This window comes from Oryctolagus cuniculus, chromosome 7 (assembly GCF_051225735.1).
Source record: "Oryctolagus cuniculus isolate XC-2025 breed Fujian yellow rabbit chromosome 7, ASM5122573v1, whole genome shotgun sequence".
NCBI lineage: Eukaryota > Metazoa > Chordata > Mammalia > Lagomorpha > Leporidae > Oryctolagus > Oryctolagus cuniculus.
The window spans coordinates 130,128,203-130,144,785 of record NC_142873.1 but is presented as its reverse complement, the minus strand read 5'-3'; the positions used below and the strand labels follow the sequence as shown (position 1 = coordinate 130,144,785).

General features: G+C 51.9%; 2 protein-coding genes across 20 annotated transcripts in view; both read left to right on the top strand.

Annotated features, from left to right (window-relative positions):
• KDM4A (lysine demethylase 4A) overlaps positions 1-10,345 on the top strand; it is a 47,663-nt gene extending 37,318 nt beyond the window's left edge. For all 4 annotated transcript variants that reach the window (XM_008265389.5, XM_089300806.1, XM_002715165.6 and 1 more), the window contains exons 19-22: positions 2,821-2,991; positions 8,471-8,590; positions 8,870-8,962; positions 9,091-10,345. In XM_008265389.5, coding sequence (XP_008263611.1) covers positions 2,821-2,991; positions 8,471-8,590; positions 8,870-8,962; positions 9,091-9,231 — 525 coding nt within the window. In that variant the 3' untranslated portion in view covers positions 9,232-10,345. The remainder of the gene's footprint in view (positions 1-2,820; positions 2,992-8,470; positions 8,591-8,869; positions 8,963-9,090) is intronic.
• A 1,655-nt stretch (positions 10,346-12,000) lies between these two features.
• ST3GAL3 (ST3 beta-galactoside alpha-2,3-sialyltransferase 3) overlaps positions 12,001-16,583 on the top strand; it is a 230,118-nt gene continuing 225,535 nt past the window's right edge. For 13 of the 16 annotated variants that reach the window (XR_007923654.3, XM_051856573.3, XM_051856571.3 and 10 more), the window contains exon 1: positions 12,001-12,240. The gene's annotated coding sequence lies outside the window, so the exon portion shown is untranslated. The remainder of the gene's footprint in view (positions 12,241-16,583) is intronic. The other 3 variants (XM_089300810.1, XM_089300809.1, XM_070078619.2) reach the window with 2 other exon arrangements.

The window sequence follows — 16,583 nt, the reverse complement described above, 5'->3', positions numbered from 1 at the left end:
AAGTTTCCTGGCCAGTGCCGTGGCTCATTTGGCTAATCCTAGCCTGCGGCGCCGGCACCCCAGGTTCTAGTCCCGGCTGGGGCGCTGGATTCTGTCCTGGTTGATCCTCTTCCAGGCCAGCTCTCTGCTGTGGCCTGGGAGTGCAGTGGAGGATGGCCCAAGTGCTTGGGCCCTGCACCCCATGGGAGACCAGGAGAAGCACCTGGCTCCTGGCTTCAGATCAGCGTGGTGCACTGGCCACAGCGCGAACCAATGGCAAAGGAAGACCTTTCTCTCTGTCTCTCTCACTGTCCACTCTGCCTGTCAAAAAAAAAAAAAAAAAAAAAAGTTTCCTTCTGCTGGTTCACTTCCCAAATGCCCAGCATGGTCCTGCAGCCAGGAGCCAGGATCCCAATCCAGGTCTCCCACGTGGGCAGCAGGGACTCAACTGCTTAAATCATCACTTTCCAAGATCTGCATTAGCAGGAAGTCAAGAGTCAGACCTGGGTATTGACCTAGGTGACTTAACTGTTAGGCAAATCATCACTTTCCAAGATCTGCATTAGCAGGAAGTCAAGAGTCAGACCTGGGTATTGACCTAGGTGACTTAACTGTTAGGCTAAATGCCCTTCCCTGCACTATATTTTTAAGCAATAACTGCAGTGGTTGTTTGAGGATAGGATTCAAGGAATAAGAATTGGAGGGGCTGATGCCACGGGGCAGTAAGTTAATCCTCTGCCTGCGGCGCCAGCATCCCACCATTTCTAGTCCCGGCTGCTGCTCTTCTAATCCAGCTCTCTGCTGTGGCCTGGGAAAGCAATAGATGGGAGGCCCGGAAGAAGCTCCTGGCTTCAGATTGGCACAGTTCCGGAGGTTGCAGCCATTTGGGGAGTGAACCAATGGACGGAAAACCTTTCTCTCTGTTTCTCCCTCTCACTATCTATAACTCTGCCTCTCAAATAAATAAAATCTTTTTTTTTTTTTTTTTTTAAAGAAAATTGGAAGTGTTGGGAAAACCAGTTAGCCTTGGACAGAGTAAGGCTGGAATGGGAACACTTTGGGGTTGCTGCTAACCCTGAGGTCTGCCCTACTGTAAGTAAGATTGACAGGGTGTGTTCACTGCCATGGGGACGGGATGCAGAGGGAGAGGGAGAGGTGGGGGAAGGGATGAGGGAGTAGGCGTTGAAGTTGACTCAGCTTACTCCCTTGAGAGATGGCAAGGATAATATGATGGTGCTATTAACTGCAAGCAGTAATTGAGATGGGGCCGGGTGGAAGGCTGACAGAGAGAAGGACATGTAGGTTTGGAGGCTGCAGGAGCTGTGTGGTAGAGCAACCAGTAGGCAGCTGGATTACCTGGGAAGATGTGAATGTTACCGGCAGTTAGCGGGACAGTCAAATCTGGTTCCTGTTAGAAAGTGGGCTCTAGAGATCCCTGTGCTGGTAGGCAGATAACAGAGCATGAGCTAGTAGAAGCAGGAGAAAGTAAGAGACTGCTGCAGGCCAGCAAGGCAGCAGAAGGAACAGGAGGGCCACGAGCCATCGGGGAAGCAGTCTGGCTTGGCGGTCATTGAGTACTGGGCAGTCTGGCAGGAAGCCAGAATGTTGTTGGGGACAACTCTGGTGTCAAAGTCTCTGTGCCTGGGTGCAGCGGTACATATAAAAGCCATTTAGGAAACAGGTAAGCGCTCAGTATGTCAGACGGTGAGAAGTGCGCTGTGTAATATGAGGGCAGAATGAGGAGGTTGAAGGGAAAGGTGCCAGTAAGTTTTATTTTATTTTTTTTAAAGCTTTATTTTATTGATTTGAAAGGTAGAGTTACAGAGAGGGAGAGGGATAGGGAGATCTCAGATCTTCCATCCTCTGGTTCACTCTCCAAATGGCGGTGACGGTCAGAGCTAGGCCGATCTGAATCGGAGTCAGGTGCTTCTTCTAGGTCTTTCTCATGGGTGCAGAGGCCCAAGCACTTGGACCATCTTCCACTGCATTCCCAGACACATTAGGAGGGAGCTGGATTGGAAATGGAGCAGCCAGGACTGGAACTGGCACCCGTATGGGATGCTGGCACTGCAGATGGCTTAACCCACTGCACCACAACACTGGCCCCACCAGTGAGTTGCCATCTTGATGTGAGAAGCCCTTGGGCAGACACTGGGAAACTGTGGCTCCGGGCAAGGGCATAACAGCGTGGAGAGCTGAGCTGCGGGAAGAGCAAGGTGACTGGCATGGCAGCAACGGGGTGCTTGGACAGGAGCCCTCTGCCTGCTTTGTGATCCACTTTGCATCAAGGGCAAAGACAGGACCAGGAGAGTGATGTGAGGGCTACAGAGATGGCAGGGTCCTTGGGATGGGGCGGGGCGGGGGGGGAGGCAGTCTGCTGCACACGCAGGAAGCCTGTGTGCCCGGGCCCCAGGGTAGAGCTGATGCTTGGGTTGATTTGAAGCGTTGCCTGGGGCCCAGGGCCTCAGGTCACCTGTTAAGTCCTTTCTTAGATGTTCTCATGTGTGTCTAGGCCATGTGCATCAGTATGTGCTATTTGGTCAGTTTTTAGGGAAGTCCTGAGAGTCTTCACGGAGTTTGGGATAAGGTACTGGGGTACAAGGACCAACTGTGGCCAGGGAGGAGCTGCATTTGAGGAAAACATGGTACTGGTTTCTTCCAGTGTCCTGGCTGGGACGCGGATGCCTGGAAAGGCCTGTCACACCTCCCATCCCTTCTCTGCTTTCTGTTCTCCACACCCGTGTTTACCTTTCCCTGATAGAGAGGAGCCAAGTGATTTGCTCCCCATTTGCTGGACCTGTCAAGTCACTGTGTGAGTAAGCTGGTCTCTGTCTCTTTCAGCGTGCCAAGGGCGCCTTGCAGAGCATCACTGCAGGCCAGAAGGTCATTAGCAAGCATAAGAACGGGCGCTTCTACCAGTGCGAGGTGGTCAGGCTCACCACCGAGACCTTCTATGAAGTCAACTTTGACGATGGCTCCTTCAGCGACAATCTTTATCCTGAGGACATAGTGGTAATGTCTGCCTGGGGCCGCTCGGGCAGCTGGTGGTGGGGGGTTTTTCCAGGTGTGGCTGGCAGTCTGCCTGTGGTCTGCTTGCCCTTTACAGCCCATCCTTGCTTACACCCACACACACACCCCCCCCCCCCCAAACAAAGCAAAGGTACTGGTCTCTCCTTGCTACTAGGATACTCCAATCCTTCCCCTGGAATGTCGTGGGAATCAGTGTTTCCTGCTGTTCTCTGAAATATTTATTGATTTCAGTCTAAACTGTCCTTGCTGGTCCTGGTACCCCATAAGAACCGAGGCTTTGGAATCGAACCAGGGTGCCAATGCCAGCTCCCTTGCCTAGCAGCTGTGTGATTGCAGGAGAATGGTCTAGTTCTCTTCTTTACCATGTCCTCTTGGTAGATAATCTCTTTGGGGACACTGCTGGCTTGCTCATGTTAGCAACACCTGAGACACTGGCGGCCTTGCCTGGACCTGATCTTAGGTTTCCTGGCTGAGTATTCAGGACTTAGTTTACATTTCACCTGTCCCACCCTGCCTGCAAGTGGGGTAGACAAGCACCAAGGCAGAGGAGTGAAGTCATTTCTTCCTTTAACAAATTGAGTATTTCCCATGATTATACCACATTAGTTACTTAACTGCTAAAAGCGCCTTCTTTAGTAACAAAGTAGACTAATGTCATAATAAAGGCATTAGTGGTATTCATAACAGTAGTATAGCGATGATTTATTAAGCTGTTAAAATATGGTAGTCACTATGTTAAATGCTTTGTATCAAATGTATTTTCTCACACCAACTCAAGAAGTTGGTAGGGTATTTTCATATATTTACATTTAAAGGTTTATTTATTTGAAAGGCAGAGTGAGACACACATATATACACACAGCCCACATCCACTGGTTCAGTCTTCAAAAACCTGAAACAGGCAGGCCTAGGGCAGGCAAAAGCCAGGAGCCAGAAACTCCTCCTGATCTCCCACTTGGGTGGCAGGGACACAAGCACTTGGGCCATTATCTGATGCTTCTCAGGTGCATTAGCAGGGAGCTGAATTGGAAGCAGAGCAGCTGGGATACAGATGGCTCAAGCAGTTGACTTGCTGTGCCACAGTACCCGACTCTGTCTTTAATTTAGAGAACAGTAATCTCAGGCTTTTTTGTCTAAAAATTAGTAAGGGCCTCAAAACTTGTATTTTTGTGGATTATGTCTCTATGTATATTTACTTATTAATGTAGTCAGTATATTTCAAGTAGTTCATAGATACAGCTTCAAGAATATGATGACAGTTCCCTCCCTGCCTCTTTCCTTACTTTTTTTTTTTTTCCTTTTCTAACTTTCGTGGTATTTTTAACTTTGGTGTTTTTTAACTAATCACAGGGTTAGTGCTCTACTAAATAAGTAGTTCAAGAAGTTAAAAGTAGAAAAACCAGTTTTTTTAAAGATTTTATTTATATATTTGAGAGGTAGAGTTACAGACAGTGACAGAGAAAGGTCTTCCGTCCATTGATTCACTCCCCAAAAGGCCATAACGGCTGGAGCTGCACCAATCCGAAGCCAGGAGCCAGGAGCTTCTTCCTGGTCTCCCATGTGGTTGCAGGGGCCCAAGGACTTGGGCCATTTTCTACTGCTTTCCCAGGCTATAGCAGAGAACTGCATTGGAAGAGGAGCACCGGGGACTAGAACCGGTGCCCATAAGGGATGCTGGCACTGCAGGCAGAGGATTAACCTACTGTGCTATAGAGCTGGCCAGAAAAACCATTTTTCAACAGGAATATAGACATGGCCTATAAATAATAATCAAATCCCAGGATTTCAGTTTTCCTCTTATATTGTTTTTGTTTTTGTTTTGTTCTGTATTCTATACATTAGCTATCAGCAACAATGTGATATTTACTTTTTTGGGTCTGATTTATTTCACTAAGCATAATGGTCTCCAGTTGCATCCATTTTGTTGCAAAAGGCAAGATTTCATTCTTTTTTAATGTCTGAGTAGTATTCCATTGTATATGTATATATACCACATTTTCTTTTTTTTTTTTTTTTTTTTGACAGGCAGAGTGGACAGTGAGAGAGAGAGACAGAGAGAAAGGTCTTCCTTTTGCCGTTGGTTCACCCTCCAATGGCCGCCGCGGCCGGCGCGCTGCGGCCGGCGCACCGCGCTGATCCGATGGCAGGAGCCAGGAGCCAGGTGCTTTTCCTGGTCTCCCATGGGGTGCAGGGCCCAAGCACCTGGGCCATCCTCCACTGCACTCCCTGGCCACAGCAGAGGGCTGGCCTGGAAGAGGGGCAACCGGGACAGAATCCGGCGCCCCGACCGGGACTAGAACCCGGTGTGCCGGCGCCGCTAGGCGGAGGATTAGCCTAGTGAGCCGCGGCGCCGGCCCACATTTTCTTTATCCAGTCATCAATTGATGGACATCTGGGTTGATTCCATATTTTAGCTATTGTGAATTGAGCTGGTATAAACATGGATGTAAGTAACTCTTTCCTATGCGGATTTCATTTCCTTTGAGTATATTCCCAGGAGTGAGATGGCTGGGTCATATGGTAGATCTATTTTTAGGTTTCTGAGGAATCTCCATACTGTCTTTCATTATGGTTGTACCAGTTTACATTCCTAACAGCAGTGTTAGGGTACTTTTTTCCCCCCATATCCTCACCAGTATCTGTTATCTTTTGATTTTTGGATGGTACCCATTTTAACTGGGGTGAAGTGAAACACTGTGGTTTTTATTTGCATTTCCCTGATACCTATTGATCCTGAGCATTCTGTTCATGTGTCTGTTGGCCATTTGTGGTAAATCCTGTTCATGTCCTTTGCTCATTTCTTAACTGGGTTGTTTGTTTTGTTGTTGAATTTCTTGAGCTCTTTATAGGTCCATCAATATTTATTATATATTAAAACTGATAAAATAACTTCTAGAAAAATCAACTAGTGAGAAGAGTGCCATTGTCATTTATTCACTCAACCTGTGATGATATGTTTTGGTTCAAGTCTAGGATGAAAATTTGGCTTCATTCAGAGACAGGGTTGTTGGAAAGGAGAGGGATACTTTAATAAATGGCCTTTCGGATCATTGTAGTTGTTATTGTCTGGTAACCCACCCAGGCTCAGCAAATGGCAGTTTCCTAAGAGTGAGTTGCAGTGTGGAATCGGGAGGCACGTCTGTGGGCTTTCTTACTGTGTTACGTTACAATCCACTGGACTCCATGCATGGTTTCGTAGCCTCATACCCGGAGTGTTCAGAAATCACTGGTGCTCTGGGCTGTGGAGATCTTCCAAATATTGTTACATTTTATTATAAATACAAAAAGTCACATTCATTGGTACAACCCATCCTTTCAGAAAACTTAGCTCTAAGATACTTTTCTGCAAGTCTCATTTTTGCTTGAAAACCTGAATTTTTTTCTCAGTAGAGACTATTTTTTTCCTTGAAGTGACAGGGTCATCTCATTCATTTTCATGAAGCTGCATCATATTTGAGTCACTATGGCTAGAATTCGTCAGTCATTATCCACCACACCTCGCTCCCTCAACCCCCCCCCCCCCCATAATAAAACTGGTGCTCCAGGAACAAAGCAGCTAGTGTAGCTCATTGCTCCAACAGCAGCATGGGTGTCAGTCCTGAAGACAGGCGTCATGCTCTGGCGTGTCTTGTGACTACTAACTCATGTCCTCAAAGATTGAGATGTAACAAAAGTATTTTTAAAATTGTCTTAAAAAGAGTGATGGAGAGAAAGAGAGAGATATCTTTCATTTGTCATTTTACTCTCCAAATGCCTTTCACAGCCAGGTCTGAGCCGGCTAAATCCAGGTGTCAGGAACTCCATCTGGGTCTCCTACTTGGATAGCAGGGGCTCAAGTACTTGGGCCATTTTCTGTTGTTTTCCCAGGTGCATCCTGGGGCTGGATCAGAAGCAGAGTGGTCAGGACTCAGACTGGCACTACGATACGGGATGCTGGTGTTGCAAATGGTAGTTTAACCCACTGTGCCACAACACTGGCTCCAGTAATTTGTATTGCTTCAGCAGGGGCATTGTTCTGTGGAACGGCTTTCTTCCTATCCCCCCCCCCCCCCAATTATGAATGCTCAGTGATGACGAATGCAGTAACAGCAGAGCTGAGGGCCATTGTCTCGGAGTGTGCTCCAGTGCCAGCAGTTGTACCCAGCATAGATTTTACACAATCACTCCAAGTGTCAACACACTGACAAAGGCTAATGTTCTCATCATTAGGAAAATAGTCATGGCCTCACATGCTGCCCAGAAAGGCCTCACAGGTTGCAAAGCATGCTGGGATACTGCTGTGAAAGGAGGTGAAGCTGAATTGCAGAGTGGAAGTGCTTTCTCAAAGAGCGCGTTCATTTAAAGCTTCCGTCTTAGACTGGAGGGAGGAGATGGCTGAAGTTTCTGCTTCATTGTGAGATTCTTTCAAAATAAACGATTAGCTAGCCAATAAGTAAACTGGAAATTTACTGTAGAAATGTTTCTACTCAATAAATGACCCAGCAGGACAGGACGGACCCAGAGCCTGTGCTCCCTCTTGTCAGCTATGAACGCCGTCTCCTTTCAGACTCCCTGGCCCTGCCCTCTGTGCTGTGTGCTTTAGGGCCATGTCCCTAAGGGCCTTCTCCTAGTCTACCCACCAGACATGCACCAGCAGTGACCTCGCACGCCCTGCAGCCTGTGGTGGGAATGCCGGGAGGATTCATCCCAAGGGACCCCTTCTGGGAGGAGTAAAACTCCATGAAAGTAATTCGCCAAGTCCTGTGGCAGATGCTCCTTTCTTTTCTTTCCTGTATTTTAAGAACACATTTCTTTTTTTTTTTTTTTTTTTTTTTTTTTTTGACAGGCAGAGTGGACAGTGAGAGAGAGAGACAGAGAGAAAGGTCTTCCTTTGCCGTTGGTTCACCCTCCAATGGCCGCCGCGGCCGGCGCGCTGCGGCCGGCGCACCGCGCTGATCCGATGGCAGGAGCCAGGAGCCAGGTGCTTTTCCTGGTCTCCCATGGGGTGCAGGGCCCAAGCACCTGGGCCATCCTCCACTGCACTCCCTGGCCACAGCAGAGGGCTGGCCTGGAAGAGGGGCAACCGGGACAGAATCCGGCGCCCCGACCGGGACTAGAACCCGGTGTGCCGGCGCCGCAAGGCGGAGGATTAGCCTAGTGAGCCGCGGCGCCGGCAAGAACACATTTCTTCAAACATCGTTGAGTACAGTTGCAGCATTCCTTCATAGCAGCCCTTCAAGGGGATGTGATTCTGTCTTAGTTTACCATAGCTGCTCGTTTTTGTTTCCTTGGAGAGCAGGATATGGGGCAGACTTTTGATACAGCAGGCAGATCTTAACCACTGCATCTGTCAGCCTGTAGCGTGCTGCCTTCCGTGTGGGGTCTGGGCACGACTTTGTCCTGGTTTATTCCCTGAGTAGATGGAAGTTTCCATTGTGCTCAGGGGAACCTGCCATTCATTCCTTCCTCCCTGTTTCCTCAGAGCCAGGACTGTCTCCAGCTGGGTCCTCCTGCTGAAGGGGAAGTGGTCCAAGTGAGATGGACAGATGGCCAAGTCTACGGAGCCAAGTTTGTGGCCTCTCACCCCATCCAGATGTATCAGGTAGCCAGTGTTCTTGCAAGGGAGTTGGGTATGCTTGATGAATTTGGTGCTTCTTCTTGGAGCACAGGCAAGTCTTTGTTCTTGGGAGAATGAATGGGTTGGTAACAGCCCTTCCAGAACTAAGGTTTGCCTGTGTCCAGGCCGCCAGGTAAGGCTTCAGACATGCCAGGCCTTCAGCATTCTAATCCTATTTTGGGCTTCAAGATACTGCCACTGCACTTGGTGGACCAGGGAGAAAGTCAGGGGTATTCCAGCAAGAGACCTTTGTTTCCTTGGCAGGTGGAGTTTGAGGATGGCTCACAGCTCGTGGTTAAGAGAGATGATGTGTACACGCTGGATGAAGAGCTTCCCAAGAGAGTCAAGTCCAGGCTGGTGAGTGTGTGTTCTCTGAGCCCTTAGTTCCTGCCCGGGCGGGAGGGAGCAAGACGAGGACGTGTCCCTGTTTTCACTCGGGGTGGTTGACCACAAAGTGATTATTTGGCTTGCCTGTTTTTCTGTAGTCAGTAGCCTCAGATATGCGATTCAACGAGATTTTCACAGAAAAAGAGGTAAAGCAAGAAAAGAAGCGGCAACGGGTTATCAACTCCAGATACCGGGAAGATTATATCGAGCCTGCGCTATACCGAGCCATCATGGAGTAGGTGCTTCCAAGGGTCCAAGAGGATCCCAGCCACGGAGGCAAGCGCACTCGGGGGTCCACAGCACAGCAGACACTTGGGACTCGGAAGAAGGCTCTGCGAGTGAAGTTGTAAAAAGAAGAAGGAATGAACTAGCTGATCCCTTCACCTCCCCCCACCCTCCTCGAATTCCATGTAGTGAAAGGACCAGCCATCTCTGGACATGTGGCAGCAGCCTCTGGTCTCCCAGCTGAGGGGCTGAGCACTGGAATGCTGTGGCTGCACTGGCCCCAGTCCATAAAAGGGGTCGCCTGTGCTGGCTGGGCTGGTTGCCCTGTTCCTGGCCTGGGACTTAGCTTCCTAATGAGCACCTGCACCAACTAGTCAGAGGTGCTGGTACTTGTCCCTACCCCCTTTTTGTATTTATGTGTGTGCGTGCGTGCGCCTGCGTGCGTGGGTATGTGTGTTTGGTCTGGACCAGCTTCTGCCAGCCCCTGGCCTTTACTTTCCTCCTTGCCTATGCAGGGCAAACAAAATGTGAAATTCTGCCCTCAGCTGAGCTGAGTAAGGGCCCCTGGGGTTGGCCGGAGGTGGGTGTGGCATCTGTCCAGGCCTGGAACATGTCTAGAGTGCTGGCAAAGCTGCAGTATTGAGATGCTAAGGAGTCACTGCCACCTCTTGTCCTCCCTTGAAGGAGCGCATAGGGCTAATGGGGGACTCGTCCTCCGCATTCTAGGCAAGGAGGCCGCGTGGCACAGTGTTAGAGGGTGTCAACGGGGGATACCCTGAAGGGGAATTTTTAATGATTGAAGCAGGCAGAGCCTGGTGAGTGATTCAACAGAATTGCAATCATGCAGGGGCTGGGGGGTGGTTAGGATGAATTGGGGTTGCTGGAGGCCAGGGGCAAGTGTGGATGTGCTCTTGGTCTGGGGGTGGGAGGGAGCTGATTTGGGGCGGGGGGTGGGACTAGAGGGCAACAACGAAGGGGTTAAACAGGATTTTGCTCCTCATGCATTTGTTTGCCTGGGCCCAGGATTGGAGGGCTTTACACCTATACTCTATGTATACAAGAATCAGATTTATAATACTTCCCCTTTTTTGTTACGTATGAACGCTATAAACCAAATTATTTTGAAAACCGGTGCATCACCTTGTCCTTAGCAATAAAATATGTTGAGCAGAGGATCGGCTTTGTCTGCCCCACGGAGCCCAAGAGGCCCAGGGTCAGGCTCAGGCGGACCTGGAGTCACAGGGCCCTGGAAGCAGGGCGTGTGTTTGAAGGGGAACCAGTAAAGCAAGACCTGCAAAGCTGTCCAGAGATGGCTGCTTCCTTGTCAGCTTCCATCTATTAGGACAAGCACAGTGGGACGGGGGGGCAGGGACGTCTTTGTGCTCCCTCTGCCTTGGAGGAGGAAATGGGAAAGGCCTAGCTCCACTGCCTGCCCTTGTGTCCCATCTGATACATTTTCAATGGGCGGGGCTGGTCTGAAAGGGAAGTGCCCAAAGCGGGAGTCCCTGAGGCCATTCCCTGAGCTGCCTGTTTGGCGAGACAGTACCTGGAGGAATACCAAGTTCCCTTGGCCTGGTGGGTCCCTCAGGCCAAAGTGGACAGCAGTAGGGGTCATAGGGTAGGAAGGGGGCACTCCTGTGGCTTGCTTGGCCTGTCCAGGTGAAGGAGAGGCTAGGGGCAGCTCAGTTCCTCCCAACCCTGCTTTGTGTCCCTGGGCTTGCCAAGTGGCTTATTTGGTATCTCAGTGTGGGGGAAGGGAGGAGCAGCAGGTGTTGGGCACTTTTCCATGTGAACGAAGAATTCCCAGGGGAGCTGGGCAGCGCCAGGCCTTACTGGATCAGTGAGTGGGCACTGTGGTCACTTAAGTTTGCCAGAGGGACACTTCCCACCTTTCTCCATGGTGTCCCAGAGCTCAACTCCCCCCTCATTGAGCCCCCTGTCCCCATCCTTGCCCAGAGCCCTTTGGGGCTGGGTGCCTGGTGTAATCCCAAGAGTTCTCACTCAACAGTCAGCCATTCTTCCTAGAAACCTTGCACGTCTCAACACTTGTCAACAGGAATAACCCCGGACTTTCCCAGCTCACAGAACTGGCCTCATGCTCCCCCGCTGCCCTCCGGCCACCGCCTATTTTAGGCCCCTCTAAGAAGCCTTTTGCCACAGCCACCCGCCTTCCCTGGGTAAAGGAGGATCTTTGGATTGGCGTCCAAGGATTGTCGTCCAAATTCCCCCGTACTGCGGAGAAATGAGATTTTACATTGTTCCCGAGGGCATACCGGGTACGACCTCCCTGCTGGAATGGAGTGGGGTTGGGAGAGCACGGGACCCCTGCAGTACATAGGTGGGTTAAGGCGGGTTGCCGAACTAGACGTTTCCTACGAGGCCCTGTACCACGGAGCTGGAGGGGCCCGCGGGGGTCCAAGGCCTCGGGCTACGAGAGCACTAGCGGGGGTTCATGGCACGGAGGACTACACGGGCGTGCCCTCACTTGGCACTCCCGCTCGGCCAAGGAACCGTCCTCTGGTCGGTTAAGGCGGGGAGGAGGGCTCCTCAGGGCAGCAGGATGCCAGAGAGGACGTGGCGAGGGCGTGTGCGCTCCAGCTCAGCAACCCCTGGCCGGCGCATCCTGCGCTGCCCGGCACCCGCGGTGGGCGGGCCTGAAAACTCTGAGTTCCGCGTCTATTGGGCGGCCCCGGCCTGTGCCCGCCCACTTGCTCAGCGCAGCTCCGCATTGGTCCGCACAGCGCCCCGCCCGGCTCCCGCGAGCTCATTGGCGGTGTAGGCCCGACCCCCGGCAAGGGCGCCGAGGCGGAGAGCGGGATTGGTGGTCCCGCCGTCCCCGGGTCGCGGCCGTGCGCCCCGCCCGCCGCTGCGTCCCCACTATGGCGGCGCCCATGCAGCCCACCGCGTCGTGGGCGCCCGCCGGGGTACCCCGCGGCTGCCGCCGCAGCCTGCGCCGCCGCCTGCGCCTTCCTGCCTCGCGTGGGGCCGGGCACCGCCTCCCCCCTGCTTCTCTCTCCGCTGCGGTAAGATCCTGCCCCACGCGCTTCGGGGCGCGACGGCCGCGGCTAGCGGTCCAGCGCCGCCCCCTCCTCGGCCGCGGCCCCGGGTGGAGCGCGGAGCGCGCGACTGTGCTGGGGAAGCAGAGGTCGGGGCGCGGCTCCCGGGTTCCCCGGGCTGGGGTCCTGCACGACCTCGCCTGGGAGGGGGCTCCATGCAGGCCAGGGCAGAGGAAGGCCGACTTGCTCTGCTCGCTGGTCGAGCGCTCGGAGGTCACCTGCGCGCGAGACCCCGCAGCTCTGTGGAAGGACGCGGTGGTTCGGGCCCGCGGTGGGAAGAGGAGGGAAAACTGCAGGCAGAGAGCCCGAGCGGGAGTCGGCGCCTACTGGCCTGCGCGCGTTCGGATCTTCGGGGGCACCGGGGTCACATTTGCTTGGCAGAGTACCCTCTTGCGTCTGCCCTTCTGGCGCTTTCTCCCCTATTGTGTCCCGCCTTGCTGGAGACGGCGGCTTAGCGAGGAGCGCGCGTTTGGTTAGGAGGGCGTCCCGTGAGCGCGTGGGGTTCCTTAACGACAGCGCCCGCTGTCACTGCTTCCTCAGTAAACCTCACTTTTGTTTGTGTTTCTCTTACATAACAAGGAAGGAATGAAACGTGAGAACGCGTTGTCCTAATTAGTTGAAGAAGGAATGGTGTCCTGGAAAGGACACCATACAAACTTCCCCGTGGGTCTTTGAATTGTCTGTGTTATATGTAGATGGTGAACGTAGGAACAAACCAAAACAAACCCAGGACTTATGAGATGGCTGAAAGTAAGAAGTCTCTCAGGACAAGTGGGGTTATTTCTTAGCTCAGGTCCCTGCCCTGTCTGGTGGCTCCTCAAGGTGGGAGTCAGGCCAGGGGCCATCTGGATCGTTCAGGGGCTGTTGAAAATCGTCTGCCTAAAAGTTAGCTTGCTGTAGATTTACTGAATTTTGAGGTTGCCTTGGCACCCAGGCCAAATGATTTCTTGGGCCTCATACAGCCAGTGGACTGGACATTCCCCACCCCTGGTCTGGAGGATTAAAAGGAAGCTGGCACACGGATTTATGACTAAATAGTATTCTCAAATAATCTCTTAAGGCAACAACAGCTGTTAAGCTCAGGGGTTCTTAAGGATATTTGAGGTATTAAATTGGTGAATCCATTTCACATGTCTAAGTGTCTTAACTGTGGTTTAATAAAAGTAAATTACTAAAGGTGAACCGAGACGTGCATGTTCTTAGAGACCGATTCACTCTGGATCGGTCAGGTGTGTGCTGCGTACATGTTTTGTGCGAGGCATTGGCTGAGGGGAACTCGGAGGCATCCAGTACAAAAGGTAGGTTGATGGCGTCCTTCCGAGAAGCGCCGCTGTGGCAGGTGGAGCAGGGGGTGACGCGCGGGAGTGCTCCTTCCTTCAGGTGAAGCTCGAGCTGACCCTCAGAAGGGACAGCAGCAGCACTGGGGCTGTCGTTGTCACTTTTCTGATGAGCTGCAGCTGTCTGGGGTAACAATTCCTTCAGCTACACAGGTTCTGCGTCTCAAGTTCATTCTTCTTTTCTCTCCACGTCCAGCTGGTTGCCAGGTCTTGCTGAGGTTCCTGCCACCCCATTTCTGGCATCTGCTGCTTTGCACCCCTGCTGTCATTACACCACTTTGAGGAGCCTTGATACTGTTCACGTGCATTTCCCCATGCCCGTGCAGTGCTCCAGAAACCCCCTAACATTTTGTTCTTGTCTCCCATCTTTCCATGTGAAGTGCTGTCACTTCTGGCCAAGACCCTCAGCCTCTACTCTCCCCACCGCGATCCCGTGTGGAGTTAGGTGCAGACCAGCCTGGCATGGACAATTCATTTCTTGCCACTCCCTTAGAATTTTTTGTCTTTTCTTGATCAGTGGAAATCTTCACGCTTTGTGTTCCATGTTCTTGTTGGTCTTGCCTATCTTAAATGACGCCCTTGGCCCTCTGATTGTTGTGCTTATGATGGGGAACTTGCATTGTAGAGTTTGTCTTTCCTTTCCTCCCAGGGGGAAGAGCTGTCTCTCCTGCCACCTTACCACCAGGGCCTGGCCTTTTGCCATAATTGCCTTAATCCTTTGTGTACTCGCAACGGAAGACTGATGCTTTTGCAAAACATGAGTTGTTGGGTTCATCATCTGGTACAGTGTTTTTACAGGGGAGGTACTTGACAGATACTTTTTTTTTTTTTTGGACAGGCAGAGTGGATAGTGAGAGAGAGAGACAGAGAGAAAGGTCTTCCTTTTGCCGTTGGTTCACCCTCCAATGGCTGCCATGGTTGGTGCGCTGCGGCCGGCACACCGTGCTGATCCGAAGGCAGGAGCCAGGTGCTTCTCCTGGTCTCCCATGGGGTGCAGGGCCCAAGCACTTGGGCCATCCTCCACTGCCTTCCCTGGCCACAGCAGAGAGCTGGCCTGGAAGAGGGGCAACCGGGACAGAATCCGGTGCTCCGACAGGGACTAGAACCTGGTGTGCCGGCACCGCTAGGTGGAGGATTAGCCTATTGAGCCACGGCGCCGGCCGACAGATACATTTTTATATTAAAGAGCTTTGATTTAGGAGGAGTGCAAAGACGATCCTTTGTGCAATCAAAATGTGCATTATAAAATCTGTGAATGAAGTTACTCATGTGAGAGCATCCGCTATTGAGAGACGGGAAGTAAATGGTCTGAGTGGCTTGGCTTAGGCTGTATTAACCTAAAGCTCCAGACTCCAGTGGCTTCAGCAGAATGAGAGTTGACTCCTCTCTCATGCTGCCAGCCCAGTGTGAGCACACGTGGAGCTCTGCTCCTCGTGGCCACTCAGGGCCCCAGGTAGATGAAGAAGTGGTGGTCAAGTGGTCACTGGCTTTTTTTTTTTTTTTTTTGAAGATTTTCATTTATTTGAAAGACAGAGTTATAGAGAGAGGGAGAGCGAGAGAGAGAGAGGTCTTCCATCCACTGGTTCACTCCCCAGATAGCCACAATGGCTGGAGCTGCACCAATCAGGAGCCAGGAGCTTCCACCGGGTCTCCCACATGGGTGCAGGGGCCCAAGGACTTGGGCCATCTTGGATCGGAAGAGGAGCAGCTGAGACTAGAACCAGCACCCACATGGGATGCTGGCGCTTTAGACCTGGACTCCAACCCGCTGCACCACAGCGCTGGCCTCGACTCTGGCTTTTTAAGTTTCTGTCTCAGTGTGGCCCATGTCTCTTTCATTCACGTTGCATTGGCCTAAGCAAGTCCCACGGCCATGCCTAACTTTAAAGAAGGATAGAGGATTGCACATGCCTGGGAAGCAGAGAGCCAGAAGTACCTGATGAGCTGCACTAAAAGCCTGCTACATCTCCTATGGGCCTTGCATCCGTGGAAGATGAGAGGCACCAGGTCAGGTGGGCTGTGGAGACAGGCTTCCCTGCAGCAGCAGGAAGTGGTTGTGACGGGTCCTGGGAAGTGCAGATCAGAATCACAGCTCTCATGAGTGCTGCTTGGAGCCAGGTACCATGCAAAGCACTGGTGAGCTAACAGCCAAGGCTGTTGATGCAGGGGCAATCTGTTGTATCTCAGTTATAACACAGTCATCCCCGAGGGCATCACTACTTTATAGCACCCTTAGTAATGGAGGTGGTGCTGAGGTGTTAAAAAAAAAAAAGGTGGCCGGCGCCGCGGCTCAATAGGCTAATCCTCCGCCTAGCGGCGCCGGCACACCGGGTTCTAGTCCCGGTCGGGGCGCCGGATTCTGTCCCGGTTGCCCCTCTTCCAGGCCAGCCCTCTGCTGTGGCCAGGGAGTGCAGTGGAGGATGGCCCAGGTGCTTGGGCCCTGCACCCCATGGGAGACCAGGAAAAGCACCTGGCTCCTGGCTCCTGCCATCAGATCAGCGCGGTGCGCCGGCCGCGGCGGCCATTGGAGGGTGAACCAACGGCAAAAAGGAAGACCTTTCTCTCTGTCTCTCTCTCTCACTGTCCACTCTGCCTGTCAAAAAAAAAAAAAAAAAAAAAAAAAAAGGTACAGTCAGGGTATTCAGTCTGAAAAGTCAGGAAGTATGTAATAATTTGAGGTGCATTTTCATTTGAGTGACTAAAATAGAAAAATCTTACCTTACCCTTTCAGGCTTGCTTAATTGGCTTTAGTAGAAGTTAGCAAACCCAGTACTTGGGGAGGCCAGAAGCATAGAATGCTGGTTGGAGCCTGGATTGGGGAGACAAGATCTGGGTTCAAACCCTGACTCAGCCACTAACAGAGCCAGGGCAGTGAGACACTGAGCCAATGCCCTCTGGAGCCTGCCTTGCCCCATTGGTGCCGTGCAGAGAGGGGCTGTTGAGGAGCAGACGAGTTAGTTTGCATTCAGTGCT